The sequence below is a fragment of the Neodiprion virginianus genome, chromosome 1, assembly GCF_021901495.1.
Source record: "Neodiprion virginianus isolate iyNeoVirg1 chromosome 1, iyNeoVirg1.1, whole genome shotgun sequence".
Lineage (NCBI taxonomy): Eukaryota > Metazoa > Arthropoda > Insecta > Hymenoptera > Diprionidae > Neodiprion > Neodiprion virginianus.
The window spans coordinates 36,653,510-36,679,429 of NC_060877.1; the positions used below are offsets into that span (position 1 = coordinate 36,653,510).

At 37.7% G+C, this 25,920-nt stretch overlaps 4 protein-coding genes and 1 long non-coding RNA gene across 16 annotated transcripts; 3 read left to right on the forward strand and 2 right to left on the reverse strand.

The window, feature by feature from the left end:
• The first annotated feature begins 488 nt into the window (after nt 1-488).
• LOC124310298 (uncharacterized) lies at nt 489-2,832 on the forward strand. Its single transcript, XM_046774109.1, has 4 exons — nt 489-677; nt 1,962-2,213; nt 2,290-2,379; nt 2,474-2,832. The coding sequence occupies exons 1-4, from the start codon at nt 489-491 to the stop codon at nt 2,606-2,608; spliced, it is 666 nt and encodes a 221-aa protein (XP_046630065.1). The 3' UTR covers nt 2,609-2,832.
• A 7,302-nt stretch (nt 2,833-10,134) lies between these two features.
• Nucleotides 10,135-17,368, forward strand: LOC124310093 (GMP synthase [glutamine-hydrolyzing]). Of its 5 annotated transcripts, none has more exons than XM_046774013.1 (9): nt 10,135-10,291; nt 12,258-12,526; nt 12,644-12,856; nt 12,940-13,237; nt 13,327-13,792; nt 13,910-14,151; nt 14,257-14,427; nt 14,711-15,142; nt 15,384-17,368. In XM_046774013.1, exons 2-9 carry the CDS (start codon nt 12,306-12,308, stop codon nt 15,483-15,485), a joined length of 2,145 nt encoding a protein of 714 aa, XP_046629969.1. In that variant the 5' UTR covers nt 10,135-10,291; nt 12,258-12,305; the 3' UTR covers nt 15,486-17,368. The 5 variants fall into 5 exon arrangements, with proteins under 5 accessions (XP_046629969.1, XP_046630006.1, XP_046629693.1 ...); XM_046774050.1 differs by lacking the exon at nt 10,135-10,291 and adding an exon at nt 11,303-11,386; XM_046773737.1 differs by lacking the exon at nt 10,135-10,291 and adding an exon at nt 11,393-11,575.
• Nucleotides 14,808-21,879, reverse strand: LOC124307203 (DNA repair protein REV1). 7 transcript variants are annotated; one of them, XM_046772358.1, is made up of 7 exons: nt 21,185-21,673; nt 19,589-21,092; nt 19,067-19,508; nt 17,553-18,987; nt 16,314-16,456; nt 15,924-16,097; nt 14,808-15,205 (listed from the first exon to the last, which is right to left on the reverse strand). In XM_046772358.1, exons 1-6 carry the CDS (start codon nt 21,266-21,268, stop codon nt 15,941-15,943), a joined length of 3,765 nt encoding a protein of 1,254 aa, XP_046628314.1. In that variant the 5' UTR covers nt 21,269-21,673; the 3' UTR covers nt 14,808-15,205; nt 15,924-15,940. The 7 variants fall into 7 exon arrangements, with proteins under 7 accessions (XP_046628314.1, XP_046627519.1, XP_046626693.1 ...); XM_046771563.1 differs by having other exon boundaries at nt 14,808-15,212; XM_046770737.1 differs by lacking the exon at nt 14,808-15,205 and adding an exon at nt 21,687-21,879 and having other exon boundaries at nt 15,539-16,097; nt 21,185-21,301.
• On the forward strand, nt 21,496-22,687 carry LOC124310449 (uncharacterized). Its single transcript, XR_006909674.1, has 2 exons — nt 21,496-21,547; nt 21,638-22,687. It is a non-coding gene; the product is annotated as an uncharacterized LOC124310449 (long non-coding RNA).
• On the reverse strand, nt 22,024-25,715 carry LOC124310307 (mitochondrial 2-oxoglutarate/malate carrier protein-like). Of its 2 annotated transcripts, XM_046774242.1 has the most exons (7): nt 25,468-25,715; nt 25,333-25,434; nt 24,584-24,799; nt 24,075-24,205; nt 23,678-23,848; nt 23,211-23,310; nt 22,024-23,093 (listed from the first exon to the last, which is right to left on the reverse strand). In XM_046774242.1, the coding sequence occupies exons 2-7, from the start codon at nt 25,389-25,391 to the stop codon at nt 22,892-22,894; spliced, it is 879 nt and encodes a 292-aa protein (XP_046630198.1). In that variant the 5' UTR covers nt 25,392-25,434; nt 25,468-25,715; the 3' UTR covers nt 22,024-22,891. The 2 variants fall into 2 exon arrangements, with proteins under 2 accessions (XP_046630198.1, XP_046630113.1); XM_046774157.1 differs by having other exon boundaries at nt 25,333-25,714.
• Nucleotides 25,716-25,920: the final 205 nt, after the last annotated feature.

Consider the following 25,920-nt stretch of genomic DNA (forward strand, 5'->3'; position numbering starts at 1 on the left):
TCCTTTCCGCGCTTAATATGCGGCATAAGCATATGAGTCACAGCTCGTTGCTACGAAGTGTGGATTGCGAAGCATGATCGATAGTAGTGGACGGGTAAATAACGATTGAGGCTTTTTGGAATCCACTATGTTCACCTGAAACGTTGAATATTACATTCAGACGGCTTGAATATCGATGCTGCAGGCGGTAACTTGACCAATTGGATACGTAATAACGAAATCCAGGTTACACAATTCCGTCAAAACGATCAGCCGGGAATGAGGCGATAAATTGCGGTACTTTTTCCCACGACAATATAAAATCGTCAAAATTACGGTGACTGTACAGTTTGGAAATTGGCTTGATTGCATCAATTTCCTCGTAATCGATGAAATTCGAGTCCGCCCCGAGCGATTCCATTACGCACTGCAGGTTCCTTACATTTCCTCGCGAATAGTTCCACAAACCGGTCGCTACTTCAGAAAAACGAATGCCAAACTTCACGGTAATGCCCAAAGCGCGTTTCTTGGACCTCGTCCTCCTGGAGGCGAGCATTTTTGGTGTAAATCAAGGCTACACTGGAAAGTACATCGGTCCACGCTCAGCCTGGACACTGGGCATCCTTAATCTTTGCTACAGCCTTACGTTATCGTATTTAGTGATAACTGGGAAGAATTCCACCGACCTGTGTGCCAATGTAGTAAACTGCGTAGTGAATCTGATTTTCTTTGACGCGGCTGTATTAGTAACGCTGTTCATTCAACTTCGCTGCCTGTTTAGAAGAAGTAAAATGGAAACCGTATATCGAGAAGTAAGCGGAGCTGAACTTCAAGTTCCCATTGTGTTTCATTCCTACTAACGACACAGCATATAATCAGAAATGGTCTCAATCGTGGCCTCAGAATCACATTCATTAACCGGCCAACGTTCCATGACTCGAATTGGCCACGTTTCGATGTATCACTGAGGCGAAATATTGCCGATAGATCTTAATAAATTTCTTACTTATCGGTAGCTGGCTCGTTTGGATCAATCGTCCACTTGGGGTGGTGATATATGTGGAACCGTTGGACGGATATTGCTGCACGTAGTGGCTGCCACCCTCCATCAAAGTGCATCCTCGTATCGGAGCGACTGGGAGGTGCGTAATTGGCATTAGAAATAAGTTTATACAATCCATAAATTGCCTCGTGTTTCAGGGCTTTCGTGGTCTAATGATAGCATTTTATTGGCTGAACTTCGTTCCGACAGCAGCCATGGAATTTCTCGGTCAAGCGATGTTGCTCTTTCGGCACGAGTTGAAGGAGCTTCGCCACATACTCCGTGGATACACAGCAAGAAGAAGAGGCTTCGGTGAGGGCGAAAAGATCGAACTGCCATTATTTTATCTGTTTGATCATTACGTTTGGCAATTATGTGCGTTCCTAATTCAGGGGTCGCTGAATTGAGGAGGTTAAACCGTCGCCACGCATCTCTGTTCGCCATTTCTCATAGGGTGGCCGAATTCACGGGCCTCGACAGTATGATAATGATCGAAACCGAAACCCTTATTATCCTAGCAAACTTGTTTCTCATGGTAAATTCTACCAGTCTAAATTCGATCGATTGGCGCAAGGAGTTTTACGACGTTGTGCTGAACATATACAGGTATCAAGTTCCTGATCGTAATCTACGTGTTCCATTGTAAACAATTCTGTGTCGTATAGTTAGTTTATTTATTCAGTACAACTTATCCGAAGTACTCATAATTACCGTGTCGGAATAGAGGAAGCGAAAACAGATAAGCTTTGTAAATAGCTTGTAAATCTGAGGTTTTGACCGAGCGAAAGAAACAGGGAAATTACAAAGTGTTGATGAGGAATTAACTAGCGAGAATCATAGTGGATATGGTTTTACGATGACAATGAGTCAGCCTTATCGATTACACAGTTTGTCGTAAGATTCTTTCACTCCAGAATTGAAATCCTGAAATTCTCGCAAGGCTATACTTTCCATACTCTTCTGCCTTTTACTCGCACAATTCACCAAAATTGGCTCTACGTACACAGTTTCAATTCAAAGTGAGTTGCAATTAGTTGATCCTTACAAATCACTCATTTCCTCTTCCAGAGTGGAAAGAATCACGCAGTATTGCGTTAAAGGATACAAAATTCAGGTGGAAGCTGATCGATTTGTTGCGGCGATAGACGAAATCGATCCACTGGATTTTGAGAAAGACGAATCTTTCACGGAGGTAACAATTGAGTTCCGATTTTGATGTTTGCGATTCTCAAGGTATTCTAACACTTTACCAACTTTCGAACCTCTAGTTCCAGATTTTTCGGAGACAGGTCAGGCTCAGGATGCTACGTTTCGACTGCCATCGTTTCCTGAAGTTAGACGCGAATCTGATTATTCGGGTAACTTATTCAAGTTTCAACATATATATTCTTTTTCCACGATCGGTAGCACGCATTTATCCCGTATGCATTTCCGACCGATTTTCAAATGCAGAAACTGAAGTACGTCATCGCAGTGGTTTTGATACTCGTTCAATTCACGAATCCCGTTGAAAATCGAGTATCATCGGAAACAGCCAACGCAACCGAGGCGGTCAATCTCACTCTTAAAATCCTCGATCACATTTAGGTAACGTATCGTGTGCGTGATAAAATTTTGATCACCCTTTCTTCTCGCCTCTATAAATTACTGGACGATGATAGCCGTCGAAAGTGTAAAGTTGAATGAATTTTTTTACAACTCTGGTGTTTCATTAAAGAAAAAGAAAAATTCGTGTATATCGCGAGGAAGCAAGCTACCGGTGACTCACTCGCTGTATTTATATGTCACCGAACCTCGTGAATCACTTGCTCCAACAACCCAGTAACAGACCTGCAACGAATAAACTAATAGCTTCAGTAGCCTTAGGAAATCCAAAAATCCTAGTCTGAACTTTACATAATACTTTACTTATGATTTGCCTTTTCGTATCCATCCAACAATAAGTGTCAGAAAGCTGCGTTTTAATATAGGTTTGAATCTTAAAAATAAATTGGAAAAAGATTTTATGTTGTAGAAAAATTGCAAACATTCCTTTTATTTTTGTTATATAAATTTATAGCAAAATCCGAACAACATATTATATATTCATTCAACCATTCGCTCACAATGTAAACAAATTATCGATCAACAGGTGAAACAGATTAAAATTGTAAATATAAATCGTCTTTCTTTCATTAAAATTGTTTATCTAACTTTTCTTTATTCATTTTTAAATATTCTCTTCTTCTTCATTCATTTTCAAATAGTCTCTCACTTTAATTTATATTTGTTTCTTTGAACCTTTGTTCTTTTAACGTCTCGAATTGTTTTGTTAACAATTATTCACTCATCTTTTATTACCGAAAGAGCAGATCAATCGATGTTACCCACGAAAAAGAAAATAAAAGACACATATTAGGAAAAGCAATTTTAGACGTGGTGCTCTGCCGATGGTTTCGCAGTGAATGAGCTCGTTTCTGAGAAGAAAAGTGTACACTTACGAAGGCAATTTCAACCAACTACTTGTTTTGGTTTAAGGCGGGGATATTCAAATCGTTAAACTCGTTGATTTGATACCGGTAGCATTTGAATTTCTGTTATAACTACGATGAAAAGAAGGTTTTCCTGTCAAGAAAATTAAGATGCTAAAAATTTAAGATGCTTGGAGCACTATACCCGGCGGCAAAATTGTTGGTATATGAATATGTTTACCGCGAGGTTGAAATTTCCGTAAAAAAAATCGAAACGTATCGAAAAATGATTCGATTACAAAGAGATGACGGTTGCGAAGAAGCTAAATAATTACACATGCGGCGACAATAACAATAATAATATCCCCGTAACGTATAATGGATGCGAGTGATTCATCGAACAAATATCGCGTGGAGCCGGAACTAAAAGTGATCGTTGAATACGCAGAGTGGCGAAGCAGGAATTGTAAATCCTTAAACTCGTGAATGAACTTTCTCAGAATTCCTAGTAAGACTTTGCAATTACCTGACTCGCCTTGTTCACCCGTATGAATGAAACAACCGCAGACAGACTCTTCCCCGAAGATCTCGAGGGACCGGAAATTACCAATTTGAAGTTCTGCGGATGCTTTACCAAATATAATATCACTTGATACATACATGTGTATATTATATACGTAGCTACGCGACACATACATGCAAAATTTACTATCGCACGTGACAAGCCCGCTAAAATTTATGTACGGCGAAGCGTGCCTTTTGTAATATAGTACAGCTAGTGTATAACTTCTGTATAATTTTCACCATGTACTTGTCCGCGTGTGACTCACGAACATTATACCCGTAGAATTATATAATACATGTTGTTGCGGCTAATCGCGATGCAGATTAATTTTTTTCCCGCATATTCTTCTTCTTGCTCGTTTTGTTTTTTATGTTGTTTTCTCTTTTACCGATTGAACTTTAAGCTGGTCGTTCCATTGACGGCGACAATATTTATTAAAAGAAGGAGACAAGTGCTGTAAATCGGGTCTCCTATTCAGGAGGTTTGAAAATTCAGATGCGGCACAACTCGAAGGAGTAAATTACTGAATTTATCGTATTATACCTATTATATCGTACTCCGATAGGTGTGGCATAACTTGTAAAAGAAGTATCCAGACTGCGTACCGTTATTCCATTTAAATGATAATAAGGTCTGATTTATGCACATACTATCACGTGACTTGTAACTAAACTGTTAGTATTAATCACTGGCTATCGATGATGTCGACAATGGATTATACGTTCGTCTGCCATAAAATACCCGCATTCAATACCTCGAGCACATACAATTTCATGTATACTATATAATTCTTCGTTCCCAACTTTTCCCGTCCATTGAATTCAAGCTAAATTTTACAACCCTCAAAAGTATTAAAATAACATATTCTCGATGAATCATCGTAAATGAGTTTCGGAAAGTCTGAACCATTTACAGAAGGTCATAAACACGCATGTGTGTGTATGTGAAAAGGGAGGAATTAAATAGACGCTACCATCGTCAATTAGGAACACATTGTCATTGATGCAATCTAGGTATATAGGTAAATAAATGCATAAACAAAGAGCTGTCAAAGCTTGATTAAATTCGAACAGATTCTCCGCCTTTTCGAGGAGAATCAGTCAAGCTGAGGTTCGGGGCCCAGGAGGTTTCCTCGATCTGATAAAGCCAATCTCCGTTTCCTCATCCTCTCCCCCACCCTTGGTTCTCGGGTGAGAGAAAAACGAGCCTAGAGGGCAAGGTGCGAGGGATGCGGAGGATTCGGCGGATCAACAGGTGGGTGGAAAAGAGGGTTGCTTCACGCTCCCGTGGCGTCCGATGAGTCACGACGTGCACGGAGTTCCACCAAGAATGTTTATCGCTGGCCGGCTTGTACCTGGATGACTCATTCTATCGTCGGTAAGAACAGTTACGGGTGTAAGTCTAGCCCTCGAGGCGCGAAGGGAATCGAGTATACAGCGAGTCGAACATGCCTGTGCCTGCTGCTTGACACCTGATTGCGAGTATGCGTTATTATAACTACACTGAGAAAAATGTGATTTGTTATGGTAACTTTAAAAATTCGGTAAAACAGGTATTGTTAAAAAAAACTGTTTGAATATTGTTGGAATTACGAAAAACGAGGTACGCCTAACCATTTTACGCTATCGTCGATCCTTTTTTGGCAATTGCAACGCAAAATCAGTTTCTGAGGTTTACTCGACTTTTTTTAGTTAAACAAGGCTTTAACGTCAATTTATCGTCGCACGAGTGTTAAATTTTCGCAACGGTTGCAAGAAAATATAGCAACAGCGATCGTAATGAGAAAGAACAGTAACGGATAGAAAAGTAATTTTCATTTTCTACCTCGAACTATATTTTTCGATTGTGGTAAAAAATGAAAAATAGTTAAGGACTCTGTGGTAACCGGAACTAAAAATTTCTCTCAATGTACAGATGCTAAGTATTAGTTACGAGCAGGAAGCTAAAAGTTCAACGTTAAAACCGATTAAGACGTTGATACACGATCAGGACATGCGAGCTCGATTATTGAGTAGAATGAAATCCTTGGACTTATTGTTAGAAATCAAAGAATGACGACGTTGGTCGGATCGAAATGCCGTTCGCTATAGGAAATCATGAATTTTATGGTTGGGAATAAAAATTTACAAGTCTAAGAAATTCGAATGAATTAAATATTCTTGCAAATAATTACAGGAGGCATTTGGCATGGCTGAAATCATTGGCTATCATTGGCCAATCATTAGTAATCGAATCTACGGATAGCGCTAAAGTAATCGGTACAATCGTTAAATCGTTTGTTTGTTATAAGCGATTTTCATTAAATTTGAATGATTTCCTAACGGTTTAGATTATTTACAATTACTTGATTCCAGTGGCTTATTATGACCTGTGATTCTAATACAGTACGGAAATCGATGGAAATCGTATAACTTGGTTTGCTGGGAATCGTCGATAAATCAATGGAAATAATATCATAGGGTGGAGAGTTGGTCAGAAAATATTATAAATCAATATTAACGAATCGCAATCATTCTATTAATTTCGAAGCGAACGACTGACTCCTCGCTTTATTCCTTTTCCTCAGCACGCTGATCGTGACGCAGATTTCTCGTTGCATGCATGCTATATTATGCCGTACTGATACATTTCGCCAATGATGTTATTGGGCAACAACGTCGAATTCTCCAACAACAACATCGTATTTTCTGATACGTCTTTATATACACTCGCATTCTGTTCTTGGATGAGAGACTTAATCAAACTGGCAAGAACAAGGAGGATGATAATATTAATCGAATTTTCAATTGCGTTCTTCTGTTTATTCACCGTCTATGTATGTATATTATACCTATGTAGACTAATATTGCTTTTTTCTGGGAACCCGAGCGGTGACGTGGTTCACGGGACAAAGGGTCAAGGGTCAAGGTCAAAAGATCGAACTTTGCGATAAATCGCGTAGTTATACATATGGTATATGTATGTACAATATGATTTCCCGCCATTAAAGGTGTTTATCTAGTAAATTATATACTCGTTTATCTGTCAATTTATTCTTCATAGGTAAATTTTCAGTTGTTATTTTCAGTTTCTCACCGTTTCGAACTCACCAAATGAACAGAAGGTGCTCCTTTCGATTTTTAATAATGTCTGTACACGCATGACACGTATACGATAATATATATATATATATATATATTTATTTTTTAAACGTAGGTTGAAGATATATAATTATTTGTTTGGTATATTCTTGTCGGAAATCTTGCGTTTATTCGGAGTTGACCTTGAGTATCTACGTAGGTTATACAAATTTTTTTCTTCTTCCACCATGTATTTATCCTGCACGGCACTTAAGCGTATAGAAAACAGCTTACTCTCGCCTGATAAAAGGCATTGCAGATCTTTTGATCAGCGCCTTTTCAAAGCCTCGTGTCTTATTGAGTACCGCACAGCAGCATAAATTTTCAAGGATCGATATACACGCACGCGGACACGTATACATGCATAACAGTAAGACGTAAACAGGTATGCATCGATTTCCGGTTCTGAAAGAAATAGCTGCTGGATATTTACTTGATTCTTTCACTCAATTATAGATAGCGGCATTAGAGATTCTCGGAATCTGTTTTTTCGTACACGCTGCAGTTTAATCGTATTTTAACTACACCGTGACGTGAGTTGGAAACTACCTGTCGCGCAAACTAGGGACGGTACGATACGACACATTCGAATACCGTGCGATCAGGTGGCTTAGTCACTCCAGGAGATTCGAAAAGCTTTCCAGGAAACTCTTCGCTGCAGTAATTCGCCACCGCCGCTACCAATAAGTTTTATACCCTCGGCTGCACAGTGACGCCGAAATCCGATTAGATCTCGTTTTCCGGAATCGGTTACGAGAAACCAACGCTTCGAGGAAAATCCTTGAGCGCTCACGGAGAACGGTTCTGAATCGGTGTCGATCGATCGATTTTAGTTCTCTCAGCCAGTAATGTCGCGGAAAAATAGACGCACTCAACAAACATTCGCAGAGGATTAATATCTTGTTCTATCGATGCACGAAAGTTTCTCATTAATTTCACGATACGTGCAGAATTACTTTTGTAACGAAGCTCAAGTTACTCTAACATTAAACTTTCAAACTCTGTACTCGGATTCTGTATCGAACTTTTACCGACCGAATTCGAGAAACCGGGAAACTACTTGGGTAGAACGAGATTAGATTAGGGAACCTGTCGAATAACGTTATTGGCATTGATTTAGCACGAGAAAAGGCTCCAGAATTAAATTGCATCGTTTGTTTCAGGGGTTTTTCAATTGAGGACAACTTTCAGGTATTGGTACATAATAAACTGAGAATGAATGAAAGTTTTCAAGATAATTGAAACATCGATATACCGATACACAGAGATTTTTGCCCACACTCGCGGACATAAGTTTTGTTTTCATGTCATGGTTACATACGAACTACATATAATAACAGCTGCTGAATCCAAATCGATGGATCGTTCCGATGACCAATACACTTTTAATTCTCAACCCGTTCGTAAAGTTATACACATAAAATCTTAAACGTTGCCAGCATTGCGATTAGATTTATGGACAGCCTGCTGTACACCTATCTACATTTTATACCCGTGTATATATTTATACACCGATCGGCTGCAAGCGATATTCCGCAATTCATATCTCATTTGGGCCAAATCCGGGTTGAACGGATTTAACCGTTCACCTTTCTACGGACACTTTGCGAAAGAATTGTGTATAATATTGTAGAGATCGGTTACTTGTGTAAGTTTTGGAAATCTCCAAAGGTCGATCTAGTAGCTACAATCGCGATACATGCCACCGTACACACGTTTTATACACTATATGTCATACATTCGAAGAGCATTCACCCTACACGGTTGTCTTTATGTAAGCATCGCGAACCTCCTAATTGAAAAATTGAACGCCGATACAGTTCGGCAGAGTTCAAAAGTAAGCCGAAGACACGAGTTGTTATCTATAAATGATCTGATAACAGTAATAATCATTAACTATTATCGTAAAAACAGTGGTCAGAGACCGCATGGCAAGTATTTCCTTCTCTCTCATTCTCTCATTCTATCTCTCTCTCTCGAAAAAAAAGTAATGGATCAAAGTCCGAATCGAAACAGGTGATAAAATTTGGCAAAATTTAATCAATTTTCGTCATTGGTGAGATAAAGTGATAGTGAAAGATTGTCGTTCGAGTTGCGAGGCACATAAGCCAATTACTAAGATTTCTGTAGCAAACAAACGATCCAGTTGAGCAAAGGGGAAGATAAATAGTTTTTTGAAGCGCGATATCGATATTTAATACGCATAATTGTAAAAATTTCTTTCCCACACTGGACCTATGAACAGGTGTTATATCAATATATCATATGTTCAACATTGTACTATGTGGCTGAAATAAATAAATAAATCAATAAGTATAGGCGTCGTTCTTAACTTACCGTAGAAACGTAAATACAACAAACACGCTGTTTGCCTGTAGAAAGATTTGATTAACCAAATGTAAAAATAAAACAGTCAAAAATGCGGTTTGTCCGCTTTTCTCATTATCATAACTCCGCATCAAAAAATTCAAAGCCAGTTTGCGGCATCTGTGGTTTGCGAAATCGCCACTGTGAACGGCATAAATTGATCAAGTTCCTAGCGGCATCTTACAGATAAATTTATAACTACGATCCCATGCTTGAACCGAGGTGCAAATGGTTAAACACAAAATTACCGACTAATGTTCATAACTTTACAGGATAGTATCCGTCGACTTTTTATATACATGCACTCTTAAACGATCAACAATACAAGCAGACAAACATTTTTCTGCAGGAAACAGTGTGGATGTACAAATATTTAAACAGAAGTAAAAATTTAATCGATTTCACGTGAAATCTAGAGGTCCTATATTTTATTCCATACAAAAGAATTCGATATCAAAAGAATAATCAATTTCACGTTCTCTGTTAGCGGTAAATTCGAGAAACTGAAGGAAGAATTGTTTCGGTCGATAATGAAGGCATGCCGCTGAAAGGGTGTCGGCTAACTAAATAGCTAGACAGTGGAAACTCATCTAATGGCGGGATTTTTTTTTCGTGTTACGCAGTCGCCCAACTCGGTATGCAAGTAATCATCGCACAGTGCTGAATTAATGGCCGCCTTGTTCCGAGAGTGCATATTCTGTTTTTCTCTGTTTAATTTATCGTTACACAGTGACTCGTGAGTGAAAAACCGAATACTTGAAGACATACGGTGAGTATCGGTTCAACGAAGAAAAATCACTCGACCGCAAACGCCGAGCGCCCGTAGCTCGAGACGTGGGCAATAATAAACGGTTTTCGAAACGTGGTCAAATATTCACGGCCGGTGATTTGTTTTCGTCAATTCAATCCAGCGCGTTCCTTCTTTGTACAAAAATTCTACTAATCACCCAACGGAAATTACCACGATTGAACCAGCATGCCCGACGAAAAATAGCCACGACGCTTGATCGGCACACGTTTTCACCCTGGAACCTCTTGTCAATGATCGGCTGCATCTTACTCCGAAAAAGAAGAACAGAAGAAAGACAAGAAATTACATGCACATAGATTTACGCTATTTTTTCCTCCACGCCGCTCGTTCCTTCGAGTCACTTTCCTCGGCGATCTTTCGTTTTTGTCACGATATTCCGTCGAGACTCCGTATTGTTACAAAATGCGTAAACACGGAATTGGCCACATTTTTCCGCGAATTTTTACCACCACACATTCCACCATCGGCTATGTGTGCGTGAAACTTTTTAGGACGATACCGCGCTCGCCGCGGATTTTCCGAGTATAACAGAAACAAAGCAGAAGAAAACCGACTGGTAAAAGTAGCGAAATTGACGAGACCTCACCTAATCGATATGTCATTCGATTCGAAATTTATCAGTGGAGCAATATTGTCTATGATAAGGCCGACTCTATTCCAGGGACACAATTGTGATAACCTATTGAGCCACAGCTGGTTATCTGATAATGAATATTGTGACTTTTATTAGTTTCATTCACTCCTGACTGACATAGTAAATCTCACGTTTATATATGTGCCATTCAAAATACATTTCACATCCAAGCAGAGTCATTCGTTTAATTTATTAATGTTATAAACTTTTCGTATGATTTTTTACTAAGTAACCGATACTTGGGAACAACGTCAAATGATACCAACATAATTTGTTGCTCGTGTACTTACAGCACTGCATCTCGGTTGAAGATTCAAGTTGCTTAATAATAGCAACTGTGCCGCAAGCTTTCTCGCAAGTCTATTTTTGGACTAGTTAGAGGTAGTATGACGTTTGGTCGGAGTGTCGGAGTTTGACAGGTGTTGAAGAAAATTGCAATTCACTCTAGATTATCCACCTATTAAATTTCTTTAAAAACTACTTGGCTTGGTTGTTTCTCTTTTGTTCTCGTTCACGCCATATTTATTCCAAAACATCACATGAGCAAGAATTTTTCAACACGAATCATGCCCAGGGTTGTGAATATATTTGTCGAGGAATGTCTGTCGGTATTTATTTATTAATACACTCTTCATGTTTGTCGTTCCTTACTTTAAACTCGCGTCAAAGTTTCAACACTTGTAATTGCACCGAACGAATTAATTATCATCAGAATTACTTCTGTCGTTATCATTGATTATATACAGCAGTCCAAATTTATATTATTTTTCTATTGACTTAGAAACCTGCAGGGGAATGTTTCTTTCACAATTTAGAGTAAGATAGTAAGACAAATGCACCGAGTGAAATGAAAGCGAGATATAGTTTGTCAACTCATTTGTCTATTTTCTGAGTGATCACTGTAGTCTAGATTAGCAAGTACTATCATTGAAATCTAATCTGAAAACCCAAGCATTTGATGCCGATGATAAGTGGTAGTAAAGTCAGTATCGAAGCATCACATGCTCAAGTGGGGTGTGACATCAGTTTGTCTACAAAAATGCATTTTAAAAATTTGAATAAAGTAAAGTTTCTCGTATCAAACGGATGAAATTCATTCAACCAGAGATAACAATGCAACGAGCAATGCACAAGTGCTATATTCTGGTATAATAACGGATGAATTATGGGAAAAAATCCCAATTTCATCATATTTTAGAGGATATTTCGTAACTTGCAAAATGATTTCCAACTGCTCGAAATTGTATATACATCATTTTTTACACACTAGTATTTACGCTTTGGTTATAGTGCTGCTGTGGCGATAGCAATAGCGATACCAACAGCGGCAACACCGGCATGGAAAAAAGCGCAGATGGGCTGTTGATTCGCACAGAGAGAAACAACGGAGTCGACGACGGCGTTATGGGGGTGGTGGGGTTTGACGAACGAGTTGCTATTCTCGACGCGGGTGCTCAGTATGGGAAGGTGATCGATCGCAAAGTTCGGGAGCTCTGTGTTCATAGCGAAATAATGCCGCTTGACACGCCTGCATTCACCCTTAAGGAAAAAGGATACAAGTAAGTATCCGCTGCATTCTGTCCACTTTATACTTTGTACCAAATTTGATACGATACCGACCACCAATTATACATTTTTAGCATTTGCGTTTTTCATACACCAATTGGATTTTTCAGAGCTATTATTATCTCTGGTGGACCGAGTTCTGTTTATGCCGAAGATGCGCCTCGGTACGATGCGGACATCTTTCGAATAGGTATTCCTGTATTGGGTATATGCTATGGTATGCAGATGATGAATAAAGAATTTGGTGGAACCGTTATTAGAAAAGAGGGACGAGAAGATGGTCAATATTCCATTGAAGTCGATAGCAAGTGCCTTTTGTTCAAGTAAGTATTGGGAGTTCTAAATTTTGTAGCATTTTCTACTATGCTGATTATAAAATATGATGATTCACTATTCGTTTTTTCAGGGGGCTGGAAAAGGAACAAATGGTATTACTCACGCATGGAGATAGCATAGACCGAGTGGCAGACTGCTTCCGATCGACTGCTGTATCGGGAAACGTTGTGGCGAGTATTGCGAGCGACAAGATGAACTTGTATGGCGTGCAGTTCCATCCCGAGGTAGATTTAACACCAAATGGAAAAACTATGCTGCACAACTTTTTATTTGGAATTGCCGGCCTCACAGGGAATTATACTCTTCGAGGTCGCGAAGCGGAGTGCATTCAGTACATCAGGGATACTGTCGGCAACAACAAAGTCTTGGTAAACATACAATAATGCGATTTCGTACGTAATCGAAGAAATTGATTTGGACACTTTGTACTCAAATGAATTTATCTTACTCTTTGCAGTTGCTTGTGAGCGGTGGTGTTGATTCGACGGTGTGTGCGGCGCTACTTCACAAGGCTTTGCGTAAGGAGCAGGTCATCGCTGTGCACATAGACAATGGGTTTATGCGAAAGGGTGAAACACCATTCGTAGAGCAAAGTTTAGCTGAGTTGGGACTTAAGTTAAGAGTAATAAATGCCGCACATCAGTTTTTTGAGGGTACAACGACGGTACCAATGGATAATGTCAATCTAACCAACAGCAGTGCTTCCACTAACAAAGTCTGCTTAGGAGGACCAAGAACCAGACTAACTAAGATGCTGTGCGCCACTGCACAACCTGAAGAGAAACGTAAAATAATTGGCGACGTTTTCGTAAGGGTTGCTAATGAAGCAATGATGGAAATGGGGCTTAAACCTGAGGAGGTTTTTCTAGGCCAAGGCACTCTCAGGCCCGACCTTATAGAAAGCGCCAGTAGTCTAGTAAGCGGTGAGTTGAAAAAAATAGCCTAAAAATTCCTCAATTTTACAGCTTTTGTCAGCTACCGCTTAGTTTAGTTTTATATCTCATTGGTAAATATATGATTTTTAAAAAAATTATTCACAGGTAAAGCAGACACGATAAAAACCCATCACAACGATAGTGAATTAGTAAGAGCCTTGAGGACGCAAGGCCGCGTAGTCGAACCCCTAAAGGACTTTCATAAAGACGAAGTTAGGCAGTTAGGATGTGATTTAGGATTACCGTCACCGCTTGTTACACGGCATCCCTTTCCCGGACCAGGATTAGCAATACGAATTCTTTGCACCGACGAACCCTTCATGGATAAAGATTTCTCAGAAACGCAGGTATCATGGCTTGTTTGTGTAACAAAACAATTAGGTATATCTCATTACCTTTCTACTTTGATGGGAGTGCTATAATCTGATTAAATTTTGTACAACGTTACCCAGGTAATAGTGAAAATAATGGCGGAATACGAGCAAATGCTACAAAAAAAACATGCACTGCTTAATCGTGTTGAAGGAGCAACAGGCGAGGCTGAGCGCCAACACTTGAGACGCGTTTCAAGTCGGCATCATGTCGCCGCAACGCTCCTACCTGTTCGTAGCGTTGGCGTTCAGGTATGTTACATAAACAATTGATTATATTCCTTAAAATGATCTATTAAAATGATGAAAAACTTTTAATTTCGTGATTCATTCATGCGAAAGCAATTCAATTTCTGCCCATGTAGTCCATAACTTATTCGATACCTCAGAAACATCTTTTTTTTTTTTTTTGTTTTAGTCTTTATATAGAAGAAAAGTAAGACACATTTTCCGAACTTGGTTTTCTTAACCTAACTACAATTTGGATATCCTGAAACGGGTTCATTACTAATTTCCACAAATTAAAAATATTTAGGGAGACCGACGAAGTTATAGCTACGTAGTTGGATTATCAGTAAAAGAGACTGCTGGAGAAGGAGTAAACTGGGAGGACATGTTATTTTTGGCAAGACTTATACCGCGCGTTTGTCACAATGTGAATCGTGTTTGCTACATATTTGGTGAGTTGGTTCATCACCCGGTGACAGACATTACCCCAACGTACCTGACTGCCAACGTCGTCGCTACTTTACGACAGGCCGACCACCTAGCCAATCAAATTTTGGCTTCTAACGGATGTTTACAAGCCATCAGTCAGATGCCAGTCGTTCTGATCCCGGTACATTTCGATCGGGATCTCGCACTTCGAGCACCTTCATGCCAGCGCTCCATAGTCTTAAGGCCATTCTGTTCCAACGATTTTATGACTGGCCATCCAGCAATTCCTGGCAACGAGTTACCCATGCATGTAAGTTCGTCGATTTTAAATATTCATTCGTTACATTGGGATTTTGTAAAACTATATTCTGATCTGGAAACTTAAGAAACAAAAGATAGCAATTTTAACAGAAAAATGATGCAGATCGGTTCCAACATATCAGACCTAAAGAAGAAAGAACTCAATCTTGGAATTGAATTCTTCCCCAAAATCTAGTTTTCCTTTATACAAAATGAAACAGCCAAATAAATATAATGTTTTCTTTTTCTAGGTGGTGAATAAAATGGTAACAGAAATATTAAACGTGCCTGGTATTTCACGAGTTCTTTATGATCTGACGTCTAAACCACCAGCTACAACCGAGTGGGAGTAGCAACGTTGATTCGACTTGAACTTCTACCCCTTTCTATTTTTTCACCACCCTTGCGCGTAACAACAAGAAAAGCAACAAAGAAAGAAAAAAGAAAAAAAAATACTAAGAAAAGAAAGAAATGAAAAAAATCCTATATTTAAAAAAAAAATATATATATTACAAAAACATATATACGAAGTTAACAACTTCCTGCCAATACATAGCAAGCAATTCCCGTTTTTCTTTTTTTTGTCTTTTAAATTAATATACATGTATAAAAATATCGTTCATTACAATAACTTATGGCTGACAGAATAACGTTATCGCGTTACCTTGAAATTCGTACAGTATTCTGCAAAAATATGCCAGGTAAGTGTTTCTTATGTATATGTTTATATCAAATTTGACTTTCTTTATTAAGATGTATAAGCTACTTTGATTGATCTAATGATAATTCACCTATATTTGACATAATGTTATGTGTCTTCACCGTTACTGCAAGCAACATGTTCGCACTCGATTGATGGTACCATTAAACTGCTGTCATAAGTAGCCAACATGTGATGCTGGACATGTTCGACAGTTTTTCTGTATGCTCGGTGCCAAACACAAAGTTTGCTTTTGCTGATGAATCTATGTAAACAAATAGAAGTTTAATCGTTCTAATACATTTTTTTAAATAACTGGACAAAGTTAGTAAATAATATCAAGGCTTAACAGTTTTATCGACAGCAAATTCTTATAGCAACTAAACGCATCGAAATATTTGTAATCTAGATCGGGTGTATCGGAAAAATGTTTGAAATTTCTTTTCAATTGTTAATTTTTTATCCATTTGTTTTTATTTACCTGTGCATGGTCTTCAATAAAACGTGCAAATCTTCAATACGTTTTTCCTTGGGTAGACTGCTGAGAAACGTGGTAAACGCTAAAAAATCTACCTCGTTTACGGAATCTGATTCAGATATCCAATTTTGAATCTGGATCTTGACCTGAAAGATTTTTCTGAATTAGTAATCATCAATAAGTTGAATTAATATTCGATGTTTTACATCATCAAATAATCTGATTGATAAAACGTAAAAGAAATCATCAATAAATGTTGATCATTGGATTAGTCAACTAGATGATGTTTTCATATATCTATTTTTTCCATTTGTGGAGATATTGATTGAAATTTTAAGTTCACGAGCTAAGATGGTGACAAGAAGACTCTAGCAATGAGTGAATTGAGTATTTTATGATGATAACATATTTTTCTCATGTTTTTAAATTTATTTATCGGTTGCTTTACGTTTCCTAGCTAGATCTATGACCGTAATACGGTAATATATAAAGTTTTGTGATAAATTTTTTGGATTTAATATTATAAATGTGTAGATCGTCAAAGTACGTTTTCCTTTTAGCTTACTAGTTAATTTATATCAATAAAACTGAGTAAGAAATATTTTCACTCAAGCAGTTTCTCTCTTACACACTTACAGAAAAAGCCAGCTGTGTATTGACAGTCGCTTTGATTTTCTTCGAAAACTGTGTTAATAATAAAATAGATAATTGTATGCATGGATGCCTTGATACTTGTATTGCTATTATTACGAAATTATATATTCAACATAGATATTGAACGAGACTTCGAGATGAAAGAAAAAAAACTTGAATATACTACAAATATCTGATAATCCAGTGTAAATATGTAGAAATTGAAGGAAAAAAAAAAATAATAATATTTATTATACTGCAACGTAATCCCATTGAATACTGATATAGTCAGGCCAATATTAGAAAAAACAATTTTAACTTATTAATTATTATCTATCACATCACAATTATTGTACCAATATTATTTTTTTTCTGTCATAATGCATTAAACATATTAAAAATAGATGATTATTACTCTTTGTCTAGCCAAGTGTATCTTCTTGTTTACCTCTAAATATCTATCTCCTAAAAAATCTAAAAAATTTAGTTTGAGAAGTTCCTAATGAAAATTTTGAAATTCCTTGAAACAATGCTATTCAAGTTTGAAAAATATTCCCAATAGATACATACTAGTTGAATTATACCTATTCTTATATTATTCATAGCTACCTCTTTTAATGACAAATCCATTAATTCCTCGACTAAAAGTTTCAGCAATGCTTTCTGATCTTCAGGATCTCCAGATTTTGCTGCCATGCTCAATGACATAATATTATCAGTCGCATTTTCCTTAATCTTACTCTCAATGTCCGGTGTATCAAGTTTTAGCAGCTCTGCTGCAGGGCCAGGATCATTATCTAAAACTTGCTGTTTTGGCTCGGGAGACTTTTTCAAACTTTTAGTATTATTTACTAAGATGTTTTTCTTATTTTTACTAGTCTTACTGCTCTTTCCATTATCACTAACTTTAGATTTAATTGACCGTGTGGCTTTCTGATTCACTGTTGATTTGCTTGTTGCCGTTCCAAACCGTTTAGGAATCAAAACATTCTTGTTATTCATTTGTGCAGACGTCGTATTTTTCTCCAGCTTCTTGGAAGCGCAGTAATCTTTAACGTCATTCTGTATATCTTTTGGCAATGCTGCTAGAACGTCTGGATCAACTTGTGAAATCGATAGATTAGCCTCATCGATTGGTGATTTATCACGAACTTCGTTATTGATTGCATTTGCACTGCACCCTGGAATTGCAAGTTGTTTAGATTCGTTTGCCTTAGCACGATATTCGTTCAATATTTCATTTCTAATTTCATCTGGAAGCTCAAGCAGGACAGCAAGATCAACTTCTTGAATTGGAGGCATCTCAGATTTCTTCGGTTTTTCTATATTCGGTTTCGACTGCTTAAAATAAGCATCCTGTTTTTTCTGAATTAGAGGAGGATTTTCCCGACTTTTTGGAATCGCGGGTGGATGTTTCTGGATGGGAGGTAAAATCTCTTGCTTATTCTTTACCTTCTTTACAACTCGAGACTTGGCAGCATCTGTTATCTCCCTTCGAATTTCTTCAGGCAGTTCTGCCAGCACAGACTCGTCGATCTCCTGCATCAGCAGATGATCTTCAATATTATTAGGTTTACTTTCAGGCTTACTAGATCTTAACTGTTGATCAATAAACTGATTGTCATTTTCACTGATACTAGAAGTTGCTTGTCGCAGACTTTTATTTTCTTTACTGATCGCAGATCCTCCACTTTCAACTGAGTTGGAAGTTGTAACTGCCTTTTTTTCACTAGAAATTGATGGAGTACTCTGCAAAGAACTAGCTAAGCTTGTTGAATTGACCGTACTCTTAGCAATTGGCGTGCATTGCTTAGAAGTAAGGAGAAAGCCATGCAATCTTCCAAGTTTAGATTCTTTTGGGACGTTTTGTATACTCAAAATCTCTGGTTTGTTTTTGGAACCAGGCTGTTGCGTTTTATTAATGAATGCCATTAGATTAGATTTTTCACTACTTTTTGTGGATTCTAATCGAGAAATTTGTATTCCAACTCCCCGAACATCCTCTGGTATTTGTTGAAGTTGATTCCATAGAGTGAGAACTTCTCTACAATAAGAAATATAAAGCTTAATTAGATTCGGGCGGTTTATTACCACGGATTAAATGAAAATTATTTTAAACTTACTTAGCAATGATGGATAAGTCATTAACAGGTGAAATGAGATTTTTAGACCTAGTTATATGATCACAAATTCCATGGCCCATATATTTTGCCGTTTCAACGGGCGCGTTCTTCGATCTAATCATTAGCTTCAAAGTGACGCATCTACCCTTTACATTGGCTTTTATAAGCCTATTGCAAACTTCTTCAGATAATTGTTTCAAAAATTTATCAGCATCTGTCGTACTTTCAAATCTTATTCCGTAATTGACTTCGGCAGAAACTGACTTTCTTACATGCTCCAAATTCAATTTTGTATTATCTATACCACGGCACATATTGTAAACCATTTCTCCAGTTTTTTTACCCAGCTCTTTCTGTAACTCCCGTATGGCTACGCTCTGTAACTCGGCACATGTGAAGACACCCATTCCATTCAATTTGTGGGTCATTGTGGCGCCGACACCTGAGTGAAAAAAATAAATAAAATAGTGTTGTTATGGTTTTGAAAGATAGAAAGTCACGCTGCATCGTTTTAATACATGCCTGGCAAGTCTCTGATATTAATGGTGCTCATGTATCGTCGAACATCTTTATGCTCTAGGTAAAATTGTCCATTGGGTTTAGCTTTCTTTGTTGCTAGTCTAGCCTGTAATTTATTTCCACCAAATCCAGTAGAAACGGGACATCCAGTTTTTTCAGTAATCTGTTTTCTTATAATCTCAGCAAACTCCAACGGTCGCAGGCCGGACTCAGAGATGATTTTTGTGCAATCGGCATACATTTCATCGCAACTCACCGCCTCGATGTCCAAAGTGTAAGTTGCCACTATGTCGTACAAAGCGTAAGAGACTTCTTTGTAGCCTTCGAAGTCATAAGGAATAGTTTTAAGATCTGGACAGAGTTTTAATGCTTGTCCCAAGAACATTCCATTCTTGAGACCAGCTTTCCTTGCTTCGTAAGAACATGACGCAATTTCAGATAGAGAAGCATTTTCGTAATGTTTATCGGCCACAGTGCTCGACTCCTGATCCTTCTCTTCTACCTTCTGCCCCTTGTTCAATTTCTCTTTAAATCTCTCCTTGTACATTTTCATTTCTATCTCACGCGAGCTTGCATTCTGGGGAGCTTTGTTGCCCTTTGCATGCGTCACGGCCACAGGGAGACCCTTTAATTCAGGCCTATTTCTCAGCCCAACAGAAACAAAGAAGCAGTCCATATCAATGTGCATTATGACTGGTTCCTGCTTCGCAAATTTCTCATCTAAGGATGAGTCGATCAGATCTTCATCAGAGTCTGAATTCATTGGATCCAAAGTCTCTGGTGTTCGATTAGGTCTTTTCAATTTCTTGAGACTCTCAAGTCCCGGGAATGACTTGTCACTCTTATCTCTGAGCTCGTTAATGTAATCCTTAAAGACGGCCCCCATTGTAGAAATATGATGCAGCCTTGAATTATTGTAAAACTCTGATAAGAACTCAGGATTTTTAGTGGAGTTGACGGACCGACTTCCGCCCTCTTTTGTAGGAGAGACTTGTTTAGAAACTGTATTTGGTTTAGAACTCTCTGGACCTACCTCCTTACTCTTCGTACTATTATCATCCAGAATTGCTTTGTCTTTGTCGGTTTCCAATTCTGGTGCCAATTTGGCAGAAGTTGCTGCAAAGGCCAACTTGGGCTGGGTTTTAGTGTGATTAGAGTACAGGAGATAATCCTGGTAGTTGAGCAGTTTGCCAGCCTTAATGCTGTCTGTAATCCACTCAGGTTTGCAAATTGGCAACGGGTTTTGGCTTTTTTTATACATCATGATCTTTGAATACGGCAAATTTGATGCTATTATATGCGTCGTTATGCGTGGGCGCATGTAGTGGTGATAGACACCGTTGTGCTCCATCATAAGAAGCCGCAGTTCATCAGCAGACGGCTTCGTATAGCCATTAACGAATATGCAAAGTCCTTGGAAAAGCGTTGAGTTATTTTTGAACTCGACTGCTGCTCTTTCCTGAAACTGTTCTTCCAGCTTCGCCTTTTTAGCCGCCATGTACCCACCCTGAAAAATGTTTGCAAATAATAGATGAATGGAAATGTGAAAGGGTTTTTATCAAATAACTGAAAAAATTGACAAAGAATTAGTTTGCTCACCCATTCTTCGAAACCTGTGGGAGCCCAGGCATCCCTATTTTTTCGCTTTGAAGTCATATTCTCGTTCCCAGTGTGATCTAACATGATCCAGCATAACCATAAGCCTGACGGTACATTCTAGTTTTACGAATAATTACAGGATTTGATTAACTTTCCACTCATTCTGTGTGGGTTTATTTATAGCTACGATATTTAATAATTTTAAAGCGTTAATTGCACTAGCGGGAGTAGTTTTATGGTTAGTGGACCTGACCAAACCTGACTTGTTGAAACTAAATTATCTACATAACCTCTTTATTTACAAAGTTTCAGAAACTGGTTATAATACGTCAGGAGGCACAATCCTCAGACGTATTTACACGTGTAGGTGATAATTCGAGTAACTTAGCGCTGAATTCCATCATGCGATAGATTAAATAACATAAATATAACGTACGCATACTTCATTTCTAGACGCATGACACCTGACAAACTGACGTTTCACGTCTCACTCTGTTCTCACCCTCAGGCAGCTGTTCGTGAAATGAATAACACGACGTAGGAATATGGATCACAATTCTTTTGGGATATCTAATATTTGTTCCTCCGTTTTCCACACCACGTAGAGCAGATCAAAGAGGATGAGGGAGCAGATACCTAATGGAGTTTGATAAATTGATTTATCCACATTTGTCATTCTATTTTATCAAGTGATAAAAAATCGTCCGTAGGATGGAGTAATTGGTAGAAATATGTTAACTTTATCAGTTTACATTCACCCATCATACATTTTAAAGACTTTCTTTACAATTCATAATTTTATTTACGTGGTTGCGCGCCAAATATTAGCATTCACGAGGTTTTCTAAATGAAATATTTATTATATCTTTAACATCCTCCAACATATATGAACATCATGTGTATGCACGCATATAATATATCTGTATATGTACAACAAATGGAAGCCACACGTCTCCCGACTTTTCTTACAACATTGAAATATTTAACAATACATAATATAACGATGAACTAAAAAAATAATCATATACAAAAATTATATCATCGCGTTTTACGCGATATAAATTCTGAGTGGGTAACATTATCACGGGTATATATGTATACATCTAGGCGTTTCTAACACCTAGGCAGTAGCTTATGGTTACAGAATGTATTTGCTTGAAATATATGTGTGCTATAGGATAACAAACATTATATCAGTGTACTGTATATAAATTCAATATGTGTTCACGGAATATAATTGCAACGGGCTTGGAAAATAGTGGATATAAGACGAGTGTGCAACCTTTACCTCCCACCATTCACATCTATGTTGTCAATTGATAAATATATTTGACACTGATTATAAAATCATTGTGTAACTGTATATTATAAAATTCTATTTTTGTGCATAGGAAGTGCAATCTGTATATATATATACAGAGAATAGGAGATGATATTGCAAGAAATTAGAATGGAAATCGAAAATCGAGACTTCTTTGTTTCCGTTTTGGTTGTACATCAAATGATCACTTTGAAAAAGGTAATTACAAATGTCATATGGATGTAATGACATGAAACAATCAGCAAAGAAAGACATGATATTTAAAAACATACGAATTTCAATGTTCTACTCGTTCAGTGTGATCGATAATAACAGGTGAAGAGGAACCGGAGTTTCTAATTTCTGAGTATGTACGATGCACACATACTCAGCTATTAAACACTAAATTACGATAATCTAGATTTGTAGGCAGCAGTCATTTGTTCTAGGAAAATAAACGTTAGAACCGTGTGTGGTCCTAGCCGAGCGTAGTAAGGAAAGAAGCCTTTCCAAAGTGCCAAAGGGCCTTCATTTCGTACAACTTTACCAAGGACATCTAGCGCACCTTTGAATTCCGGCTTGCCATCCACAATCTTCATGTTTTGAATTCTAGAAATAAAAAAATATTAAATAGGTTCTGTAAATAACATTAATTAATGTTCATAAATATATCACAGCAAGTAAACTATTGTTACAAGTTCGCCAAAGATTAGATAGATTTTTAACCTGGTTTTCGCTATGTCGACAGGCATCGATGCGGCTGTGGTGACGAGTCCAGAAATCATTGAACTAGCAAAATGAAGCGTAATATTTTCTTGGAAGTAGCCTGGAAAGATTGGGAGAATAAATAAACGTTATTCAATTTATAGTGGTAAAAAAAAAAAAAAAAAAAGTTTTGAAAAACATAAAGAAATTTGAGAAGTATTACATAATGAAAAAAACAGATTAACTAAAAATAACGTTTCAGGCATTCAACGAGTAGAAGACAAAACTAAAATTAGATTGCCTGAACGTTTCATTCAGCAGACACAATATACTTAAGGTCAAATACTAGTTGAGATAAGTAAATTGATTGGGTAAACTTAAGTTGAACACCTTTGTCAATATAAATATAAATATTGAACCGAATCGCGAAATATCAACACAAAGTGTAAATACACATATGTATTTGCAACGACAGCAAGATCTCTTACCAGTGTCTAGTAAAGCCTGTTTGGCTTGTGAATATGATGCCAGTTGAGCTGCATTTACAACCATAGCTCGCCCCATTGTTGGAATAGCTCCACGCCATAGAGTCAAAATACCTTCGTCCCTGATTATCCGAAACAGAGCATGGAAGACGTTTTTGTAGTTACGTCTTTCGGCTAATGAAAATTTAAGATAGTAAAACAATTATAAATACAACCTAGAATAAAACACTTCAGAAATATATTAATATTACTCTTTTCAACATATATCTCAGTATTACAATTTGAGTCAGGTGCAACATGGACAATTCTAAATCTGTTTCAGGTGATATGATATCAAATTGATATTGAACTTGGAACAGCATTTTGAATCATAGCCTGGGAATCGTTACCAAAGAATTACCTAATGGTAACCTTCCATCAGCAGTCATCCTGATTAAAGCTACTTCAGCAGGTGTTCCAACAAAGGCACCTACGCACCCAGCAGCCATACCCAACGCAGCTTTTGTTACAAAATTTGGTTGGCCATCTTTTCTGCAATAGGACGATATTTTTGCTGAGTTGAAAGTCAAAGTTTGTTTAAATGAAAATACTAATATTCCCGCCAAGTGTACTTTGATACAATTATACTTCGATTAAAATACTGAAAAACAGAAAGCTAAGGCGTGAACTACTGTACTAGAAATAGTTTGCAGAGTAGAATGCTGAAAAAAAAGTCATTGAAATAAAGGAAAACAAATAGAATCTAGCACAGCTGATTATCAATAAAAACTTCATTGCAAGTTGTGAGTATATGATTTGTCATTGAGCGTAGACAACAAGTTTTCTGTATCTTTTACTCTCGTGATTAATCAAGCCAGGTATCTTTTATTATCTAACGTTAATCCATCAAGTTTTAATCTCTACACTTACGAGGCTAGTTCAAAAAGCCATGTGTATATACCAAGCCTGGTAGTAGTATAAGTGGCCTGTCTCATTAAACCGGCGGACAGGCCTGCATAGAATGAGAAAAAACCTTCGTTCTTTATAATTCCAGTCACAACTGACATCGTGGAAACTTTTGTGCCGCTTAGCTGCATACGATTTTTAATCAAGTCTAACGGCTGCACAAAACACGTGGCACCCATTCTGAAATATCAAAATATTACTCAATTTTCTGCATGAACATTCATTTATTATATGAAAATTCAATTAAAGAATTCGAAAAATGAGAAGATGGATTTTAAAACCGAAAAAACAGTTGTTGAATAACAGATAATAAGAATAACGATTCCAAATTTTCATAAATATTACGTAAAAACTGAAAATATACATATAGGATTTATGTTCTGTCCTTGAAAGAAAAAAAAAAGAGTACTGGTTTACAGTAGTTTTTCAAACATAATATCTTCTTTAGTTCTGTCCAGTCAATTTAAAGTTAAAAAGTTCTTGGCACAGTATTTCATATCAACATAATTGCGTTAACTGAAGCAAAAAACGGTTCTTAGAATATTGTGTAACGTGGAACAGACATATCTGTAGCATTTTGAAGAATACATATTACGTATGAAAAGTTACGAAATCGTACGACGACGATTTGATCTTATAGTTACACGTCACGAGATAATAAAACGTAAGAAGAAAAGATAAGCAGAGAAGCCAAAAAATGAATAAAAGCTAACCCAGAGACACCACCGATTAGGAACTTTACTCCATTCGGTATAGTCTTCTGATCGCCCATATTGATGTGTGAGGTGAAGTATCTCGCTTTAAAAAGGCGAAAACGACGAGTCGCGCAGTAGCGGGAATGCCAAAATAATGCTCGATGGGCACACTCTGTATGTCAATGTGACGTCGGTGGGCAAGACGGAGACGAGACGAAAGGGCCAGGGCCGAGACTCTCACAATCAGGTGCACGGAATTTCTTGTGGAGAAATATTCGATGTGTGAATGTGTAGGTATATGGCAGGGCTATCGGACCGTCGCCTTGACTTTCGACACACTCAAAACTACCGGCTGACTGGCTACAAAGCCCGCCCACAACTACTTGCTCGGTAACCGGCAGCACGCGGCTTGCCCACTGAAGTTACGCACACATGCGCAAGCTGATGTGGAAATATGGAATTCAGACCGCCGAGTGGCGCCAGCTTGTTAATACTTTGAGAACTAAAAAAAAAAAAAAACAACTGCCAATTTGAAACGTTCTATTTTCAACGACTCTCATGAATATATGCTTAAATTTTCATTGAATTGAATGTATAATTTGTAGG